The 21,698-nt window shown below is 41.0% G+C and overlaps 2 protein-coding genes across 4 annotated transcripts; one reads left to right on the top strand and one right to left on the bottom strand.

Moving 5' to 3' along the window:
• Nucleotides 1–2,001: 2,001 nt before the first annotated feature.
• Nucleotides 2,002–7,096, bottom strand: bphl (biphenyl hydrolase like). Of its 2 annotated transcripts, XM_085251672.1 has the most exons (7): nt 6,640–7,089; nt 5,141–5,244; nt 4,800–4,966; nt 3,241–3,394; nt 2,988–3,119; nt 2,752–2,875; nt 2,002–2,665 (listed from the first exon to the last, which is right to left on the bottom strand). In XM_085251672.1, exons 1-7 carry the CDS (start codon nt 6,702–6,704, stop codon nt 2,575–2,577), a joined length of 837 nt encoding a protein of 278 aa, XP_085107798.1. In that variant the 5' UTR covers nt 6,705–7,089; the 3' UTR covers nt 2,002–2,574. The 2 variants fall into 2 exon arrangements, with proteins under 2 accessions (XP_085107798.1, XP_085107799.1); XM_085251673.1 differs by lacking the exon at nt 2,988–3,119 and having other exon boundaries at nt 6,640–7,096.
• A 3,796-nt stretch (nt 7,097–10,892) lies between these two features.
• Nucleotides 10,893–21,364, top strand: LOC146555163 (dual specificity protein phosphatase 22-B-like). 2 transcript variants are annotated; one of them, XM_085252320.1, is made up of 7 exons: nt 10,893–11,136; nt 11,286–11,319; nt 13,042–13,124; nt 15,487–15,536; nt 15,834–15,908; nt 16,371–16,542; nt 19,251–21,354. In XM_085252320.1, exons 1-7 carry the CDS (start codon nt 11,116–11,118, stop codon nt 19,392–19,394), a joined length of 579 nt encoding a protein of 192 aa, XP_085108446.1. In that variant the 5' UTR covers nt 10,893–11,115; the 3' UTR covers nt 19,395–21,354. The 2 variants fall into 2 exon arrangements, with proteins under 2 accessions (XP_085108446.1, XP_085108445.1); XM_085252319.1 differs by lacking the exons at nt 10,893–11,136; nt 11,286–11,319; nt 13,042–13,124 and adding an exon at nt 13,135–15,216 and having other exon boundaries at nt 19,251–21,364.
• The last annotated feature ends 334 nt before the right edge of the window (nt 21,365–21,698 follow it).

The following is a 21,698-nucleotide window of genomic DNA, read 5'->3' as shown; positions in this document are numbered from 1 at the left end:
TTGTGGGCGGATGGGTGCATGGGGGCCCAGCCCTGGAGCAGGGTGCCGCCGGTGCGTCGAGCCACCTGGGGGGCCCTTCAACTGGTGGGGGAGATGGTCACATCTTGCAGGAGCTTTCCTCTCCTCAGGAACTCTCTCTGCAGGAGGGGGAGATACAGGAGAGGTGGAGGAAGATCTCAGCCTGGACGTTTACTGTCTTATGTAGTCTGGAAGATGAGTGGATGGTGGGGTGGGTGCAGTTTTCTCTGTGGTGGGGTTGGGTGGACTGTCCCGGGCTCTGTGGGGCCGGGGGGCGCTGCTGCACTGGGCCCCGGTCTGGATGGGCCTGGGCCCCCTTTCCCTGGCGTGTGGGAGTGCCTACTGGGGTCAGCGGGGGAGCTGGCCCCAGGGAGGGGTTACCTGCCCCTCCCTTCCTTCCCTCCCCATCTCCAGCTGCCTCCCTCTTCCCGCTCCACCACAACCACCCACACATGCAGGGCCTTGGAGTAGGGGTATGTCACCAGGGTGCAGAGGAGGCTACCCCCCCCCCCCCCCTCTGTCCCCTTCTGGCTGCCTCTGCCTCAATTTTATCCCATTTTATCTTGGGGGTGGGCACAATCACGGAGTCCAAATTACCATCAGGGTATACACCTCACCCCTGGCGTCGTTGCCCACCTCTCAATTTTAAACACACTTAGACATTGAGGGCTATCAGGAGGGACTATGCGCTTACCTGCTGCTCCTTGGCAGGTAGCTCCATGCCCTCCTGGGTTTTAATTGCACCTTAGAACACACATACATCAACACTACAATGAGCGGGTGGAGGGAGGTTTGGAGTCTTCTCCCACCCCCATTCTCTGCGGCCAGCTGGAGCGGGAGGGCTAGGAGGAGGAGTTGGCCGTCCGACTGCGGTCTGGAGTGTGGGGCCTCCCTGCTGCTACGGAGTCGGGGTGGTCTGCCTCTCCCCACCGCAGGGAAAAGGGTAACACCACCTGGGTCTGGGTGCAGTTCCCCCCTCCAGGGGCAAGGGTACCTAGACCCGGTTTGTAGAGTACGCTTGGGGAGTGTGATCGTGTGTACAGCGTCTCTTTATGTCTGTCTCCACGTTGGTTGAGTGTGGAGTGAGTGCATATGAGAGCATGAGGGTGGGAATGGATGTTTGTGTCTGTGTGTGCCTGTATGTCTGTGTCTATATGTCAGGTTGGGTATCAGACGCCACCTCTCTGGGGACACCTCAGGCCCTCCAAGGTTTGGAGGCCTATCTCCACCCACCACCACTTCCCCTGCCGGTGGCGGACTCCCTCAGGTGTCGGACTCCCTCAGGTGTCAGTGCGTTGGTGGTTCTTTGTGTCTGGGGGTGGGCGTCCAGGTACACACCGGCTCACTCCTTGGCGGCCGCTTATCGGGGCCTGGAGCCTGGGGCTCGCTCGGGCCCCTTCGGAGGTGGGGTGCCCCCGGCCTCTCGGCCTGGGGCTCGGTCACTCAGGCACAGCTGGCGGCCGGCGGAGCTCATGGGCGCGTCACTGCAACTCCCTCTGGCTTCTGCTCCGCGGCTGCTGAGTGAGCCCTCATCTGGGACTCTCCTCAGCTCTTACTGGAACAATGGCTCGGCTGCCCCTCTGTTGGTCTTCCTTGGTCTCTTGTGTTCTGGGGGCCTCTGGATGTCTGGAGTTTTGATCTCCTCCATACCTGCTTCATGCCCTGGAGGACAGGGCTGTGGCTCCCCCACACTCCCTAGCAGATCGTTACATGGAGAAACCTTTGGAATACAAGCGCGCTGATCCACACAGGTATGCACACGGGTGTTCACTGCTCATAGACCCAAATTACACCTTTCTTGGCTGCTACTTCGAAGCACATCTGTCCTGCGTGCTGCACAACAACATTGAATATTTAGTATTTACTGCTGTTTACACTTAGCTAGATTAATGCGATGGTGTTGTGTTTAGTATGTTGCTTTGTTTTGTTTTTTTGTCTTTTTTGCTTGTTTTCTATTCTTCTCTCAACAGGTGATCCAGGAGATTTTTATTTTTTTTTCTCCCCCCCGTTCTCACTGTCCCTCCCCCCTTCTGTTTTTCCTTTCCTTCCTCTTTCTTTCTCCCTTTCCTATCCCTCACTCATGTCTGTCCCGTCTGTAACATCTGAAAATAAAATATAATAAATAATAAAAACAAAGATCGACCAAATGGACCAATACGGCAATGCCACGATGATCCATTTGGCAAAGTAAATCCATTGGGTATCCTTGTTGGTCTTCAGACAACAATTCTGATGGCTAAAGAACCAAATGGGACAGGCAGAAAAAAGGAAAAAAAAAAAAAAAAAAAAAAAAAAGACAGTTGTCACAGGTCTGTAGCTGGATGGAACCCAGATTTTGTTACAAATGGAATTTATTTACATTAAATTGTAACTTTAATTTGTGTAAAAAGCTGTTTCGCATATTTCTATTTTTTTTTTTTTATTAAATCTAACATTCCAAATGAAGATTGCATCATAAAAAAATAATCAAAATAACATTACAATTCACATTCTACATTTTATTTTTAAAGTAACACCAACTCTTTTTCTCCACAGTCGAATAATGAAGCCGTGGTTTCACTCTTCTAGGAAGTCTTCCACCAGTGTGTTGAATTCATCAGCATGCCTCAGGTGGAGGTTGTGTTTCCCCTCTGGCATTAAATGCAATCTAGATTTGGGGATGAAAATCTTGATTTAGCTTGTACCTAAAAGTGAAATTCATCAATTTGTGGTAATATTATTGTGCGTTCTCACCGTGAACCTTTGATGTGTTTGAGGAGGTACTCAGGGTGGAGAATTGGCACCATGGGGTCTTTCTCTCCATGGATGATGAGGGTTGGACAGCTGATCAGGGGCAGAAGTTCCATGCAGATGCTTCCTAACCAGAGAGCAAAAAGGAAACATTCAGATTATCTGCATTAGTAAGAGACAAAATTAACAAGTGTCTTTTCAGATTGTCTAGTGTGCCTGCAACAGCACAGAGCCATCACCTTCTGGTCTGTGGACAAACTGTGCGATTCCATCCACCCAGGCCTCCCACAGTTTAGCAAAGACTTGCACCCCATACACCTCCTCCATGGGTTGCCTCATCCTCGCACTCCATTTGGAGACATCACGCACCTCTGAGTGTTCCCACAACATAACCGTTCACACACAAACACACAACGCGCACATATTCAAGTGAAAGCCAATTTGTAGCTCGAATAACTTGCCACTTGTCCAAGGCAATAAAACGTGACACACCATTGTAAAGCTTGAGGTCCTGCTGGGAAACAAAAGCATTGGCTCCCCACACGACCATCTTGTTGATCAGATCGGGGTTCCTTGCGGCTGCAACCAGAGCCGTGATTCCCCCGTCACTCCACCCAAGCAGGGAGAACTTGCCGAATCCCAGTGTCTGCCAAAGAAATGATTTAAAAAAAAAAAGTAGGTTGTGTCAAAGCAGTAACACAACTTGCTGTTGTAAAAAAATGCAAAAACTTTCTTTAACTGCAAGACCAGACAGTTGTACATTTATCTGTGTATGAATTGTGATATATAAATCATGAAATGCAGTAAATAATGCAGAAGACAATTAGTCTTCATGCTTCTGAATGTACAGATATTGTGAGAAACCTATTTGACAGAATCCTTCCTGCATGATTCACAGTTCTAAGACATTTTGAACAGTGAACCATGCAAATGGTTGGTGGTGGGGGGTGGGGGTGGCCTTTAAATTTTCTGTTTTGAATCATCACTCAAATTTGAATAACAGGTGGGCGGGGCCAGAATAATGTGCCTGTGAAGATTACTTGTATGCATCTAGTATTTACAATCTTTTTCGCAACTTTGGCTGTGTGTAACATGAGTATCCACTATTGGAACATATAGTATACAATAACAAGATCAAAGAGAAAAATCAAAGAGAATATTAAAATATTATTAAAGCTTACCAACATACAACAGCTGTGTTGGATTCTGCAGCCTTCTAATTTCACACACTGTACGTGTAGCTCATAGGTTGCCAGTGATTTCAAAATGTATATTTTCATAAGAGTTATGATGATGGTCAAAAAGCAATTTGATTGGCATACAAAATATTGCAGTAAATAAGTACTGAAAGCAGGGGGTTTGTTTGTAGCCTCATACCGGAAACTAAAACCCCAGACAGGGGCTTTTTGTCATGTTCATTACTGAAGGGTAAAAGAAGGATATAGCTTCGTAAACCAGGAATTTTAATATTGGTGTATGAAAATAACATGTCTTAGTATTAGAATCGGACCGTGGATTAGACATCATTTAAGTCAGGGTTGCCTAAATTTTGATCAGAACACAAAGCAGAGAATAGAGGAGGCATATACACTAACTGTATATAATAATTTATTAATTGTGCTTTAAACACTTTCTCTAAACTGCGCAAAAAAGAAAAGAAAAGAAAGACCAAAAAGAAAAGGTCCAGGTAATTTTTTTAAGGTAATTTCCTGCCAATACATTATCTGTTTTGTTATGGGAGTTTCCATAAATGGTAAAACTCGATATGTGGCTAAAAAAAAAAAAAAAATTAGGATTAGTATTGCTTTCTAATATTTATCCAGATATTAGACTGTAGTAAAATCTAGCAGGTTTTGGATTGCAGAATTTAACTTATTTTCCATTTTGAATGAATTCTAGACCTTTATCATTTTACGACACGCTGAACTGAGCATGAAGTTTATCAGTCCCCATATGTTCCTTTCTTTCACATGCCCCCCAGAGAAGGGGCTTCTCTGTAACCTGTAAAGGTCAGATTGGTAATCATTTTCACCCTGAGTTTATCAGCAAACCTTCATAAGATCAACTGCATCCTTCGCATCCCTCTCAAAAAAGTCAGGGGGGAAGTCTCTGTCTGGGGGACGGGATTGTCCATACCCGCGGGGATCCCAGCCAACTACAGTGAAGCGTTCTTTGGCCAGAGACTTAAGCTGAGGACCAAAATCCGTCTTTGTGCTTCCTGTGGTAGAAAATATAGCAGTTTTTCTTTTAGATGCTTAAAGGACTCAATCAAACTGTACTGAATGATATGCTATTCTTACAACAGAGATATTTTGAGTATAAAGATTTTGATGTCTTCCCATATAGCCAAACTTCTTTTCTACATTAAAAGGAGGCGTGTGCTTGTACTTACCCAGAGCGCCAGGAAGCAACAGCACAGCATGTTTTCCTCTGCCTGTCTGCTCGTAGTACAGATCCACTCCATTAACAGGCTTCTTGCCTGAGGCCACTGAAGAGCTGCAGGGAAACACACGAGGAGACGGTGGCAGTCAAAATGAGCTGTGGATAGCAGAATAAGGTGGGATAGTTACTTTGAATGTTACAACCAAAGATAAAGTCGTCCTTTGTTAGGACAATTACAGCAATCACATTGTTCACCTTTTATGAGAATAGAAGAATCTTGGGTTTTATGGGCCCTTAAAAGCAGGTTTGAAAAGTGGAACCATTGTTCAGCTTAACCCTCGTTGACAGCATCTGTTCCTGTAGATTTAGAATGCTGATGTATGGCACGCTCTTATTCTTGGTCTCTGTTACTATTAAAGCAATTTTGCTGGGATGAACTGTAAATGTTCTACCTACATTACTGCAGAACACATTTCAAAGCTGTGAAAATCAAAGGCTCTGAGTAAAGTGCGCCAACAACGGTACTTGAATAAAACAAAAGGTGTACATGAACTCATATGAGTTTTGATTATAAGCAGTTCAGATGCAGCAATTATTCATTTACTGAATAAAACTAACCTACTGGCAAATTACATGTTCAGAGATAACAGTGTTTGCAACAGCTCATAGTTGCTGGTGGTTATTTACCATCACGTGATGGCAGTCATATATTTATGTGCGCGACTGTGATATTTCTCCATCCTTTAAAAACAAAACAAAACAAACAAAAAAAAACCCGCAGTAATCTTTTTAAAGGTAATGTTTTGCAGTCTAACACATCTATAATATCAAGATTTACTCCTGCAAAAGCCTCGAGGCAAACACTTTATGCATTAAATGACGATGAGATTATTCTAAATATTATCCGTCTACAAGCAAGGTGTTTAGCTTTAATTTGAAAGACAGTCACGGAAGGATAAAGGATGAAAAAGGAACTTTATTGTTATTATTTGCTATTAAACAAAAACATCCCTAACAGTTATTCACCAGATCGACAATATAATATAATATAATATAATATAATATAATATAATATAATATAATAATTTAACCCCCTTTTCTGCATTTAAAATATTTGCAAAGTATAATTTACGACATTAAAACGTGTTAGAATATTATATTTATGTAATATTTGTGACAGATAAAGGACACAGTGTGGCCATGATGAAGACGAATACAGACATTAAACTCGCATTAAATATAAATGGCTGTTACATCAGTTTTTATAGGTATATATAATCGATACTGTCGTAATATCACAGTTGGTTCATAAACACTATGTTGTAGTGAGTGGGCATACTACACCATCTAGTGGACTGGAATCAAACAAACCTCGAGGCAAGAACTACGACTGCAAGAAAACCCAACGCATTTCCTGCGTGGTCTCTGCAGCTCTGTGCAGTTTGTCCTTGCAGAGTCGTGCGTGTCATTTCACAGTGCACACAGTATGAAGACAGTAAGAACTGTTACCAGTACGGCCGGATCGCTGTCATGGCTCTCTTAAAGCCACGTCTCCCGAGTAAAAACAGCGCCATGTATGATCGGTGCGCACACTCAGCACGTCCTCAGTCAGTCCCCAGGTTTGATTTGGCTGGTTAAAAATTGTACAGTCTCTCTCCGAAGTGGACCAAAGTCCACACGTTCCAGCCCTGCGTGTTTGTTTTTAAAGGAAGTGCTGGGATCAGTGTGGCACTTTCAACGTCGCCGTTTATCCAGTGAAATATTTTCAGGCGAAAGTACGAAGGCGAATCCAAAATCACAAGCTGATCTGAAAACTGTACTTTTCCGTCGTCACTCTGACATGTCAGGCTCACTGGAGTGAAGTAGCTGACCCACCAGTCCGAGCGCAGGCTGCAGGTCTTAAATAATGGCAGAGCAGATTTTTAACAGGCTTCTGTTAACATGACCTCTCATGGATCAGCATGTTATTAATCTGAATAGAAATCAGCTGAGCACGTCTGCTTTGATACTGGCTTTGCTGTGTGTTTAGAAGTGGGGTGAAGCCATACGCTGTATATAAAAGATGGACTTCTCCAGTTGTTTGGTGACGCTTTATTGTGAAATTTCAGTCATCACCACGTTGTTGTTGTTGTTGTTTTGAGAATGGACGTGACAAACAAGAGATTTATGTGACTGTGAACTGAGGACATATGCATGAGAGCCCATAGCTGTTTTTATCCAGACTTCTCTTTGAAACCAGAGGAGTTGCCCCCTGCTGGCCATTATAAAGAATGCGGAATACATTGGCTTTACTTTTCAGATCTGGAATCTGCTTCTTCTTCTTTTCTTTTTTTTTAGAGCTAACGAGTGGAGTGAAGTTAATACAAACTATGGTTTATATTCTGAGATATACTCCTTCATGAAAAGGAGGTCATTAAGTGAATGTTTCCAAGATGTCTGGGTTATTGTCCCATGAAGACCAAGTGTGTGACTGAGTGTGTCACATGTTTTCAATTCAATGTCAGGATTGAAGCTTTGCAAATTGTAAAGAAAAGAGAAGACATGAACAAGATGCGCAGAAAAGAGAAACTATGACGCTCCACCCAAAGGAGATGTCAGGGACTTTGGCTTAGATCTGCTCGATATTGTCGTTAGTCCCGCTCATGGTGCAGGTTAACTGAACGATGTCTTTCTGCAGTGTTCATTTGACTGCTTCTACAACCAAGAAACTCAACATGTCTACAAGAGCTTTTCCACATCCTGTTAACGCCAATGTACAGCAATTAGCTGCAGTTAAACCGGGTTGCAGCAGGGGGTACTCGTGAGATATTCCTAAATACAAAGACGCAAATAGAGGTGTGTGGCTATAATCTGTTTTTGGTTCTCAAAAATACAGAATTGATCAGTTGTACAAACTGGCCCTATGTGGCCTGTCTTGGGTGTACCCTGCCTGTTGTCCTAGCTGGTATAGGCTCCAGCCCTCCTCGCGACCCTGAATCGATAAGCGGAAGAGAATGGAAATAAAACACTTGTTTCTGGTTTTTCTGACTTCTGAAGTCAGTTTTGTCCGTAAAATGCTGGTATTGTGTTGTATATACATGCTGATTGGTTAAGGTTTTACAACGAGAAAGAACTCCTCTGATGATAACAGTTTAAAAACGTAGCCGAACCGCAACAGAAACCTCCACATGTGTATTAGAAGCAGCTGTGTGAGGTGATTTGAAGCTGCTGCTACAATCCAATCAAGATGGTGGATGCTGTAAAGTGCCCTATAGTGCTGTAATAGTCCTAATACTTACAGAAGGGTGTTTTCCTACAACTGAAACCTATAAAAAATGGAACTGTATCAAATATCGTCTCAACGCCTGAAACATGCTGAATTTAAATTTCCAGAAGAAAAATGTTTACTCCACCACATTGACATTTTTGGGTTTGAGCTTCTTTGGGCCCAATTCCTTCTGGACTACTGCGTAAACACCCCTACGATATAAAAAAAAAATGAGTGGGAATTATGAGTTATAGCATAATCATAGACATTTTTGATACCAGAAGAATCACAGTGGACAGATACAGATGTCTAACTTCAGTCCCTAAAAGGCTCCAAAGGTTTCAGCACTATTTTGTACAGTTGGTCTTCATAAGCACTTATAGATTTCAAGAGGCTTTTCTTTAAAAAGACTCCCGCCTTTAAGCCCGACAAAATATACTCTCAGAATTCATATAGGGTTTTCCTTTTCTGTTTTATAGGAAGCGTTCTTTCCTTTTTCATCCTTTGCCTTTTAATGGACTTTATTTGAGGAAGGTGACACACTTAAAAATTACCATAAAGCATCAACATTACACTACATATGGAAATATTCCAGATTTTATATGTGATATGACAAAAAAACCTCTTTTACTTGATTACAGAACTTACTGTGTGTTGGATCAGTAAGACCTCAGAATGGTTAATCCCTGTGAGAGATCTGAAATGTTACAGCCCTTTGAAACCACTCCTTTCACGGGAAGCTTTGTTGCATATCAATTTCCTTCTTGCTCTCTCCCCCCTCATTTCCTGCCATCTTTCTACTGTTGTTTATGTAACGAAAGGCCTACATTAATCCTTGAGCGAGCTTGAGTATTTCACGCAATTTCATGGGTGTGTAATCAGATATCTGTCAAATGTCAACCTCAAGGTAAAGTCAGGGGATGGACTGACAGGGAAATATGAATACGTGTACGAGACCCCTTATCTGATGTTGGCTTGAATGAATGAAGCAACATCTTTGACCCTCTGGAGAGGAAAACTTTGCACCAAAGTTATTAGAATTCATCCTTAAGAGACGCTGAATATTTTGTGATTTCTCAGATATTTCCACTACCATAAACTTCATGGTAGCTGTAGAGGACAAGTCCCAAATTCACCAAAATGAGTAGGTTTCAACCTCTGGTGATTGTACACGTCTGTATAGGATTTTAGAGAAACTCGTGGAATAATTGTTGCAATATTAAACTGAAGTGGTGTGCCAGCACAACAACACAGCCAACCACAGAGAGACAGGCTTGCATGTGGCTACAAAGACCTGTGGCTAAAGACACAAAGGTCTTGTGGTTTCAGCTTCTCAAATGTGATGATTTTCTCAGTTATTTCGCCATAAATGAGATAGTTTGAGGTTTTAGACTGTTTCACACACAACAACGTGTTTCCTCACTATTAAGAGGCAATTTAATAAGCAAACTAATAATTAAGTACATTTAAAAAGTAAGTATTAAGTTGGAGCCCAAAAACGGCTTTCGATAAAGTGATGGCTTGATGTGCAAACCTTCCTCAAACCCGAAAGACTCCTCTTCTTCTTGTTAAAAAGACAGTTTTATTGTGAAACCCAATCTCCCACCCCCTCCACCCACACACACACACACAGACGCGCACTCTCTCAGCTCTGATCAAGGTGTATTTTTAATGTATCATCATGGTTTCTAATGTGTGAGCTGTTTTGTTTATCAATGGTTTTGAGTTTTCGGTGCCGATGAGCTGTTCCACCTAGTTCTCTGAGGCAGGCAGCAGGCAGATTTTTGTAAACGCCTCCACTCTCCCCTGCCTGTCTCTGTGCCACACACACACACACACGCACGCACACACACACACACTGAACCACACAGAGGAACACAAGACAAAGCCGGGCTAAAAATACCTCGATCGGCTCAGAGCGATGCACTGAAGATGTAGCCAGATTTACTGGAAATGAACAGAGCGAGTTAGAATTAAGAGGATGTCCACTGAGAAGCACAAAATTAGACATAAATGGGGGAATTCTGAAATCGAAGACGAAATTAGGTTTAAAAGCACTACTTTGTTATTAGAAAATATTAGAACGGGTATTTGAAAAGTACAACTTGTTTTTAGGAAACAGAAAATTGTGGGGATTTTTTTTGCCACACTGGTTTGCAACTCTTGGGCACAAACGTGTAACACTGGCTTGAGGTTGTCACAGATATTAGTAGAAATAGAGACTGAATTTGATCTGAATGGATAAACACAGAGAAAGAATCCTGATTGCAATCTTGGTTTTAAGACAGCTGCCCTCTCATTTACAGCAGGAACACACAGATAATTGATTTTGAGCTTCATTCAAAGGTGTTCCTAGCAGGGTGCTGACAGCTCAGCAGATAGTGATAGCTGGGCCATCGGATCTGTTCTGGCCTTCAACCATCTTTGTCTGGTTGCTATGTGCCTATCCATGGTCCCATGACCAACGCATGGTCTAAATATAAACATGTGCTAAGGTCACATTCTGAGGAAAACGTGCTCTCAATGAAGTGGCACTCAGGGAGACGGACGAGCTGAGGTCTTCATGACAGTTTGAGTTAAACTAAAAAGTTGTCAGGGTTCCTTTAAACCGAGTAGCAGTTAGTGACTAGAGACAGTTAAGTTGCTGCTTTAAGCGTCTCCCTAAAGGAATCACTTTCCAGTTATGACTTCAAATTCCTCTTAAATTCAGTGTGCTTATCTACCCACCTTTGGCAGAGATGGGTAACGGAATAAACAAGGTACAGTATCAACAACAATATCTTGGAAATCAAACCTTCAGAGCCTGCCATGATATTTTTCTAAAAAAGACAAAAACAACAACCCCAAGATCTTGTTTTTTCTTTAACTTCTGCATTTTCCATTTTACACAATTTTGAACTGTTTTTAGGTCCTGCCTGATCTTTATCTTGGAAATATCAAAGGTAGGCTGCGGTGCCTTTTGTCATGTGTGTAAAAAAATTGATTTATTTTCCGGATAATGTAGTAGTAGTTTGTTTCAGTTCCTCATACGGAGGGGCATGTGGTGAGATGCTACACTGAGCTCAGTTTCTATAGAGTCGAGAGGTCACAGTGTAAAGCTGAGCTATTGAAATATTGCATTTTAACAAAAAAAAAGTGTGTTTTTTACCCTCTGAGTAGGTATAAATCTGCCAGCAGCTGGGGGAAACATTACTTTGAGCGCTGATGTGAATATTTGAGCGGTGGTGTGGGAGGGGATGCCCCATGGCGCGGGGGTGTCCCTCGGTGTGAACTACATTCCACACGTTTCCATAAAGCACCAAATGCAATTGTTGGGCTGCTTTTTTTAATCTTTGCACACATTAAGAATCATGACTACACAGGAAACGTCTTAAAATGCAGGCAGCTCTTTTTTAGAAATAAAGTATGTTCAAGGAATTGCTGTCAAATAGGAAATGTGACACCTTTTTAATCTTAAGCAGGCCTTTGATCTTCATTCATCTACATGACTTAGCACATATAAAGCGAGCTGGAGCTTTTGGCTGCGAAAGTTCCATCAATGCCACTTTTGGATATTTACAGGCGTTACTGCTGTTCTACTCTTACTATTCTGAGCTAGTCTGTACTCTGCTTAGCTTTGCTAGTCTGCTAAACTAAGCTGTTAGTTTCTTCAATGTTCATCACATCTTCTATGTTTTTGCTTAATCCCACATCTTTAGTCCCAATCTCATCAGCTTCAACACTACTAAAGGCTTGATCTCTGAATTTATAACAACCTGACTTTATAAAAGAAATAAAGGTAGCCATGATGACAACACTTAAATTTAGCACTTTAGAAATCAGAAGAGATTTGGAAACATTTCTCTCCTTGAGAACTAATATTTAACCATGGGGGAAAAAAAGAAAAACGTAATCTTTCATGAAGGAAGCTGACGGATTTGAATGGGAGGATGCAGGTTTTAGGCCAGCACCTAGAAACCTTGAGTGGTGCTGAACCTCTCAGCCCTAAGCAAAAAATCATCTCTCGTCACTTCACTGTTATATCAGCATCTGACACTCAACTAAACTATTTATCTCATGACACACTGCAGCACTTGTTGCATAACATTGACGCTGCGGTCATCCAGTGATTTAGGGTTGTATTTCCTCTGCAAGTGTTCTGTGCACTGATGCCACTCACACTGTTTTCTTACTGTATGATGCAATTGGTTGGTTGTGTCCTACAGTTAATAAGAGTTCCAATGACAAAACATTTAATTATTGAGTGAATTTAGCTTTAAGGAGGTTTCAGTGCAAACTCATCTTGCTCTTGTATAGGTGGCCCCAATCAGCATCCTGCAAACTTGCAAAGCATATGAGAAAAAATGCTCAAGGCACATCTGTCCAAGGTAGAAAACATTTGGCTTCCTTTCAAAGAACAAAATTTGATTAGAACAATTACTGTTTCTTGCTTTTGGGCCAAGCTGTTGGACTGTTTTAGAAACACTGGTTTTCCGGTTTTTCTTTCAGTTCAAAACCAGAGCAAAACTTTGAAATCTTAAGGCCACATTTGCTTGGAAGTCACTTCAGGAGGGGGGTTGTTGTTGGGCAGAAGATGCTTTATTTAGTTTGGAGCTCACACGGTGTGATTGGTGATTGGATGCAGGGTGTATCGTGTATTTCTCGATTTTCTTTGCGTTCCACAGATGCTCGAGACGGGGAGCTGCTGGCTCAGCACAACATCACCCACATCCTGTCCATCCATGATACAGCTGCGCCCGTTCTGGAGGTGAGGCCTTTTTTAATGTCTTGCATCAGATTGCACGACCCCCTGACCTCAACATTAACCCAACCATAAAGTACATAAGCTCCTCTGAGCACGACTGTGGTTGCTGTGTCCCCCTGCTGATTAATACTCATTCTGAAACTGTGAGATATTGTTGTCAGCCCAGAGCCTCTTTCCCACCTTAATATGTTTACAGAGCTGCTTCAAATATAGTTATTACCTTAACAAGTTTATGAAAAGAGAGGACAAGTTTTAAATAAATGCTTTGAAATGATACACTGCATACAGACACAGTTAATAGCAATAAATCGTTCCATTTCTAATCTTCTGAGGTCACCTTGTGTTTTTAAAGGCTGAATGATCATCAGATCATTCATTATCAACATCAGATCTTTATCAAAGGCTATTGAAAGAGACCACTTCAATTAGTGTGAAAGTCACATGTGTCTTCTGTCTTCTTTTTTTAAATTCAGTCATAAGACCTGGAATTCACCAGTTCTCACCAGAGAAGCAATTTTCTAATTGACTGTGGGTCCTCGATATTGTGTGGGATTCTAGTATATATATGAAAATCTGAATGCTGTTTTCAGTTGATGCAGCTGTGAGGCAGATGCAAGCCAAGGTTAGTGGATGTTGCACAGTATTGTTCACACGAGATGCTTTTAGCTCAGCAGCTTGAGGTCCAGAAAGTCTTGAAAGTGGAACTTTGCAAAAAAAAGTTTCTGGCTTTTCAGTGCTGCATTTAGATGTGGCAATTTGTGTATGAAACAGCAGGAAAGGTGTTTTTGTGTGTGTTTGTGTGTGTGTTAGTGAATGTGAGGAGCTGATAGATTGAAGCATAAAATATGTGTGAAGATGTAAGTTTTACTGAACAAATAGTTTGATTTTGAGGTTTTTCTGAGGTATCTTTCTGTAAATACACAATACCTTGAGTCAGAGTTTATGAAATGATGCACACTTTTGATGTGTACAAGCCTGTAATTATTTACAGATTGAATGATTTGACTTTAAGACTCCTGATCTCATCTGAGCCCATTAAATACATTACGTCCTCCCGTCGGCTTCGTACTGGGACTTGTCTCTTGAAAATCTTGAATCCGCTTGCCATCTTCAGTGTCCGCTTTCACAACTTTCATCTTTTCTTGTTGAAAGCGAACATGAAAAGCGCTCAGCGATTTCTCTACACTTTCTCCATCCATGTTAGCATGTTTCATTGAACAGTGAAGAGAAACAGCAACTTGTATTACAGTATCACTACTCAAACTGGTCAACCACCAAAACTTTTACAAGGTTTTGGGCCTGAAGTGAAGTCTGGCCCTACGGACTCATTCTGAACTGTGATGACAGTTATTCAGTTGCTTTTTTTAAAACATACAAAATCATGTGTGATGCAACTTTTTGAGTTTTGAGGCAAAAATGATGACTCAGGTCTGTTTTAGGCCAAGTGGCCAGATGGGATGGGTTATTTGCATACCTAACAGTCAAACCGCGGACTGATTGATTTCTTGGAAGACAGCGTGATGGTTCCTGAGAGAGGAAGGTAGAATTTGCAACGATGATGTGGTCTGCGCATTTACATCTGGCCAAGTCTCTAAATGTGCCATTTACTGTATATGAACCTAATTATCATACTGCAAAATAAAAGGTCATCTTTTGCAACTAATTCCAAGCCCCAAATATTCCTTTTGCAAGTAAAGTAAATAAATGTCTGCATTTATCCACAATTTTCATATATTTTGACTTAGAGTGTAGTCATGATTTTACAAACAGTACCACTGAGTCAAGGCCATGATGAGCTATAAGAGTGATAGTGTGAAGATATGAGGACTTCTCGGTAACCGTTTGCATAATCTGACTCTCTCTATCAGAAATAATAATTTAGCCTTCATGAACCTTAGGCATGTCTTTAATATGGGCACTTTCATTGGTATTTATAAATGTGTCTGCATTTGTCGGGGCTCTGTGCGTGCAATCTCACCTGTCTGGAGCACTTCCAGGACTCGGTCTGTCCCAGAGGGCTCAGGGGTTTTTGCAGTGGTGCAGTCATACCAGGACGAGGTGGTTTCTGTCCACTGCATGTACCATCAGCTGCCAGGTGCACAACACAGCACACACACACACACACGCAAGCACAGAGACAAACACAAGCAAACATCGTTATGTCGTGACCTACCACATGGGCAGGGCCAGAGGGGCAAGGTTTCAGGGGCTGTCCCATAGGAAGTGAGAAACAAGAAGTGAGTTTAGTTCCAGTTTTCAAACAAATGACCCCTGCTCAATAGTTGAGCACTCGCCTTTTCCTATCATGTTAACTTTTGCCACTAAAGTATTCACTTCTTTAATGAAGCTGCTCCCTCTCTCACAGGGCATCACATACCTTTGTATATCCGCAGCTGACCATTCCAAGCAAAACCTGTGAGTACTTGAATAAATGTTGAATATATATAAAACCTGCATATATGTATGAGCTCTTTGCCCCATTTCTATAAATAAAAGAAATGAATTACAGCTTGCAAAATAGAAAATTTATCCAAATGCATCCTTTTTTAAAAAGGTTGGTTTAAATAATTAAACACATGATCTCTTTACCGACTACAAACTAAATTGTACAGCTATGGTAAATAATAATAAATAATAATAATCCAGTTTTAAGGTTGAAAGGCATGATCCTCACTATGTTGTATATCTTGTGAATGTGATTCATTTCACCAGGATTCAGTACTTCAGAGACAGCATCATGTTCATCCATGAATCCCGACTGAAAGGAGAAGGCTGCCTCGTCCACTGGTGAGTGGAACGCCTCAGTCCTGTTTTACATGTCATCTGAAATGATACTTGTTCATATTAAAAAAAACATTCAGTTACGATATATGGTAGACTATATTACGTATTTTGGCATAGAGATGTTGTAAAAAGTTTCAACATTAAGATCTAAAAGATTTTTATTCATAATCATGAGAATTTGCTCTGGGTTTGATCGCAGACCGGAGGTCCTCATATTTTATCGACCCCGTTCTCATTTTCAACCACATCACTAGCACCAAAAAGAAGCTGTCTGCCAAAAATTTTGGTTAAAGCTTTCATTGCACATTTCATTACCTTTCATCTTTTCTCATATCAAACATGCAAAATCAGGCATTTAACCACAGCTTTGGGACAGAAGGGGTTTCACTTCTTTGTACACTAAAGCAGAGAATCTGAATATGAGGTGATTATCTTGCTCTGAGCTGTGAAGGCCTGTGTTCTCAGCATGGCAGGAGTGTCCCGCAGCGTGACTCTGGTGGTGGCCTACATCATGACGGTGACGGGTCACGGATGGGTAGAGTCCCTGGCAGCGGTTCGGTCAGTCAGGCCGTGTGCGGGGCCCAACCTGGGCTTCCTGCGGCAGCTGGAGGAGTTTGAAAACACAGAACTAACAGAAGTGAGTCATCATAATTAATTTCACTTTTGATTATTCATTGAAAAAAAATCAGTTATGTTGGGACAGCTGAAAACGGTTATGTGGATTAAAAGATGCAATACATTTGGACAGATGAGTGTGTGGGTTTAATTTGTGAGTTCAGGTACAGCCTGGTCTCAATATACCGCTCATCAAAGCATTCTTTGTCTAAAAGCTGGAGGCTATGACATGAGAAATTGCAAAAAAAACTAAACAAAACAAAAACCTGACGTTTTCATACAACAGTGTGAACTACTCCCTTCAAAAGCCAACCCAGTCTGGTTTATATGGGTGTTAGTAAAGCTCCTAAATGAGGACCTGTGTGAGAAGTACATATCTGAGAAACAGATGCTTCACATGTACTTTTCCTTATGCTCCCACTTGGACCATTTAACCCTCTCTTCTTGTTAGAGCTGGTGCCGTTTTGTGACGAGAGCAGTGCATGCCGCTGTTTGAAGACTACTCATTCTATTCAGCTGCTGGACGATTACTCTGCTGCTGTCCTGCATGGAATGACCTTCATGTCACATGACATGGGCCCAAAAGCATTTCCCACATGGACAGTTATTGGAAAAGGAGCAGTTGTAGTATTCAGTCCAAAAACAAATATAGAACAGCTGCAGAACTGTATTATAAAATGATATCTGTGTATAAGGATGTCAGATGTGTTCGGATAAGTTTTAAAAGTGCTCAATCTAAACTTCTTCAGCTTGACAAGGATCCAGGCCACATGTGCCTAAAACTCCAGCTTACAGTGGGGGAAACAATGAAATAACTGATCCCCTGCTGGTTTAGTTTATTCGCTTACAAAGAAACGAACAGTCTCTAATTTTTGGACCGAGACAGAACATCAACACATTTTTTAAAAAAAAGGTAGAATTGATTTACACATCACTGAGTGAAATAAGTGTCAAATAATTACTCCCCCTGCTGTATGTGCACTGTGAGCAGTCTTTAAAAAAAAGTCTAAATCAGGTGTGTAATAAATGTAGCATTTTTGAACATTTAGGAGGCTGCTCATCACATGCTTGTTTTCTGCTTTTTTCAGTAACCCTGTTTAAGTCAAGATGCTATGAGCTGTGGGCAAAGTCAGCAAAAATGCAGACTTATTGAAAGTGTGCATAAAGGGCACAGAACGTCTGCCGAAAAGCTCTCATAAACTTGTCAGTGGGACTGGGCCCTGCTACTACTACGACTGATACCTCAGCTCTGTTTTTGGTTATGCTTCACCTTTTTCAGTTAAGTTTCACAGCAGCCTAAATCAAATTAGCATGCATTCCGTAAACTGCACTGCATTTTGGTGCAGTTATGTTGCTCGTTTCACTTTAAAGTCTTTTAATTTTTTTTGTGAAGTACCTCAAATAGCACTAAAATGTGCCGTACATGAAGTTGTATTTAAACATAAACAGTGGACACTTTCAGCTCGGATTCAGGGCGATTAAAACAAATTCTTTGAAAACTATAGTTATTTTTGTACTCATCACACCATTTTCAGAGACTCAAAAGTAATTGGACAATTAGCAAAGCAGCAGATTTCAGTGGATGTGAGGTCTTTAAGAGCTTCCAAATGAACAATCTGCTCAAACCACTTGTTACACTCAAGAACAATAAGAACAGATTAGACATCTGAAAAACTTGCCCAGCCATAGAAAAAAATTCTTTGGAGAGATGAAACCAGGAGAAGAAAAAGAACAGTTCATGATCCAGAACATACCACATCACATATGGCTGCCAGTTTAAACGGTGGTTAATATCGATGTGACTGTTGATAGAGTTCACTTCACAGTGCAAATGGGTAACGAGCACGCTTTTCAGTTATTAAATACAAAACTGAAGGCAAAGACCTACAAATAACCAGCAGCAGAAGGTGTGGCAGTAGAGACCTAACAGAGCATCTCCAGGGAGATGTCATATCCGTGTGCTCTACACTTCAGGCAGACATGAGCTGCAAAGGCTTTTCATAAAGGTATTTAAAAAAAAATCCTTATACTTTAAATTATATTAGTGTCAAATTATATTTGAGTCTCTGAAAAAAGGGAGGACTGGGTATAAAATGCTTTGTAATTCATAAACAGTTAATGTAAAAGCCTTAAATAAAGTCTGCACTTTAATCACATCACACACACAAAAAAACAATAAAAGGCAACGGTGGTAATGAATACTTAGGAATGAATAGTGCTGCTATTACAAACACAACTGAAGATGCTCCGCCTCTATGATGAGTTCCCTCAAATGATTAAAATAATATATATAAAATATATACAAAACAGTGCATTAGTCATGAATAATAATAGTAATTAACCTGATACTTCAACAGTTCACTAATGCAGGTGTACAAAAGTACATACAGTCTCAAATATTACACAAATAACAGAAAAGGATGAGTCATGACTTATTTTTTATGATTATAATTATTGCATTTTTAATTAGAAATATTGTTTGTATTTAATGTCTGTGGATTTTTATTACTTTTGGCTTCATTCATGCAGGCATGTACTCTTGAATCCAAATTTATAACATAACGCAGCGTTTCATCTGTAAGCTTGTGCAGTGATGCGTGTAAGGCAATCAGCAGCCTGTAAGCTGATTTTATACAGCAGTGAGGTGTTGTTTTAAGTGACTGTCCGATGTAAAACGTGTCCAGTGCCTGTCTTAAACAGAGACATTGTCTTTGACTCTGCTCCCCGCAGTATCGAGCTTGGTGGAAGGAGCTGTACGGGAAGAGCACGTTCAGTGATGATGAGGAGATCGAGGCCCTTTTAAACCGGAAATCCAGCACCAGCGATGCCATAACAACCAGCATCACTCCCGCGCTGGCCACGAGCAGCAAATAAAGAAACTCATTTCTGCATCTTCAGTCATTTCTCACCTGAACTTAAGAAGCAGAGGACAGCGGGCTTCTGATTGGCCCTTTAATCCCACAGAGACCGGGTGCACATTTTAAAATCATTTTGCCCCCGACCTCGCACTGCGTCAGCAACACCTGTCTCATAAAAAGTTCAGTGTCAGGATGATAAGTTCAGTCTCGTGTGCGTGGAGCGGCTAAGCAGACATGTGACGGGGGGATTTTATGTCACCGTCTTCAGTTCCCTTCGTCATGTCATGTCCTTGCCTCTAACTGTCAAAACAACATGCAAGGGCAGTCAAGCATGACACCAAGGAAATATATGTACATACAGTCCACAGTGTGAACACATACTCCTCCTGTACACCCCCCCCCCCCCCCCACCCCGCCGTCCCCCGTCAGTTATGTTATGCTGTGTCTTGTACTTGAAAAATGACTATTACTTTCTGAGACCGTGTGAGAGCTAAAGAACGCTTTATTTTATATTTTACAGTAAAAAAAAAAAAAAAATCAGATGTGCTGTTTTTAACTATTGTGCTGTTCTTCCTAAATGTAAACTTTTCATTTGATGTTATTTGTGCAGTTTAATATGTGCACAGTCTGTGTAAATGCAGTTATATATGTAGAGTTTTTATGTTAACGTTTTCATGTTAGTTTGCATTTCGTATTTTGTTTAATTATGCATGCATTGAGATGACATTTAACTCATCAAGTGAAAATATTTAGATTGTAATAATGCAACAAAGGAATGTATTAATCTTCTTTTTTTTTTTAGTTATTTCAAGCCTTTTCGAAACAAAACGAGGGACTAAAATCCATCTTTGACCTGGTTTCTGGATAAAAGCAGTATTCAGATCCAGGTAAAGGTCATAAATGACTTAAGTAGAAGTTTATCGCACATATTGTGGAGAACAGTATCTCTGCTGACGATGAAATTCTGACATTATTATGACCGCACAGTAATTGAATTAGTTTTGACTTCTTCATATAGTGGTCTACATTGTAGCAGTCAGCTCAAAGGTCACCAGATAACTGGTGGTGAGAAAATTCTGCGTCACAGGTCTTTGCCCTTTAAAATATTGCACAATTCTACCTCTTCAGGCCTCTTTCAGTTATTTAAATGACACCAGCTGAAAAGTGGAAACCACTCCTCAGAGGAACTCAGAACTACAATAACCAAGGGGCCCAGAGCTTTTAGTGGGGGTCCACGAGCTAGAACGTGTTCGTGAATCCTCCCCAAGTGGCTTAACATATAACAGTGCATGGTCACTTTTATATGCTCATTTTTGAATTATTTAAAATCTCAACATGAGAAGTTGTTCAGCTACAGCTGTCGGCTGAATATTGTTGGTTTAAAAGTGCCATATGTGAAATGTAGAGCAGCACTGAGATTACGTGTGATGAAGTGCATCATACATCCACATGTGCATTTTTCACACAGTTGTCATTTTAAAGATGAACACTACAGAGAAAAAAAAAAACACGACTGATTTCTGTAACCTGGCAACCGGTTACAGATTAGGATCAACTATGGTATAACGCTGATGGGAAGCATTTGCATAATGAGTTCCTTTCAGTTCTCGTGCTGATAAGTAGGTAAAGCTTCAAATAAGTACTTGTACCTATCTAATATCACTTCATAATTCTACTTTCAAAGTTTTATATTTCTACTTCACGACATTAGAACAAAATTGTACTTACTTTTCTGAATTAGAGAGAGAGATTAAGAGTAGGAGAGCATTAAAGACATCGATCTGAGATGAGCTTAAGCTCTACAATGTACATTATAATGTCGCTTCATGCATCAGTACTGATGGTAAATTCATATATTAATAATAGGCGTGTACAGGTATCAGACTGATATCGGTATCCTGGTTAACGGCCATTATCAGAGGCTGACATTTATCTGTTCCATCACATACATGTCCCAAGAGTTAAATGTTCAAAACATACAAAAATAAAATCTATTCATAAATATTTAATATGTTCATAAGAATAATTAAAAAACATATAAAAAGTTAAAAATATCCACAAATTTTAAGGATAACTACAGGTTATCAGCCCAGAATGTCACAGTTTGTGTATTCCTGATTAATGCTGACAGCATAAGACTGACAGGAACCAGTCTGCTGCATAATGACTAATGACTCTCTAGGCACGTTTCTCTCTCATATTTCATATAAAATACAAACTGAGTACCTTAAACAGTTGTAGGTTACGCAACACATCAGTATTTGTACTTATCCCAGAAAAACTGAAAGCAAATAAGGGGGGAAAGTTGTTAGTTTGTAAC

Source organism: Mchenga conophoros, linkage group LG17, assembly GCF_057382185.1.
Source record: "Mchenga conophoros isolate Kocher_MC1m ecotype Shallow Benthic linkage group LG17, M_conophoros_male_GT1.1, whole genome shotgun sequence".
Taxonomy (NCBI): domain Eukaryota; kingdom Metazoa; phylum Chordata; class Actinopteri; order Cichliformes; family Cichlidae; genus Mchenga; species Mchenga conophoros.
The sequence above is the reverse complement of the archived record's forward strand: the minus strand, read 5'-3'. Positions and strand labels throughout refer to the sequence as shown.

Coding starts and splice junctions, on each gene's coding strand:
- LOC146555163 (XM_085252319.1), top strand. CDS start 15,022: ATGTCTTTAATATGGGCACTTTCATTGGTATTTATAAATGTGTCTGCA. Junction 15,217..15,486: donor CATGTACCATCAGCTGCCAG/GTGCACAACACA, acceptor CCTCTCTCACAG/GGCATCACATACCTTTGTAT. Junction 15,537..15,833: donor GACCATTCCAAGCAAAACCT/GTGAGTACTTGA, acceptor TCATTTCACCAG/GATTCAGTACTTCAGAGACA.
- bphl (XM_085251672.1), bottom strand. CDS start 6,704: ATGGCGCTGTTTTTACTCGGGAGACGTGGCTTTAAGAGAGCCATGACA. Junction 5,245..6,639: donor ACAGCGATCCGGCCGTACTG/GTAACAGTTCTT, acceptor GTTTCCCTGCAG/CTCTTCAGTGGCCTCAGGCA. Junction 3,395..4,799: donor ATGCAGTTGATCTTATGAAG/GTTTGCTGATAA, acceptor TTTCTTTGGCAG/ACACTGGGATTCGGCAAGTT.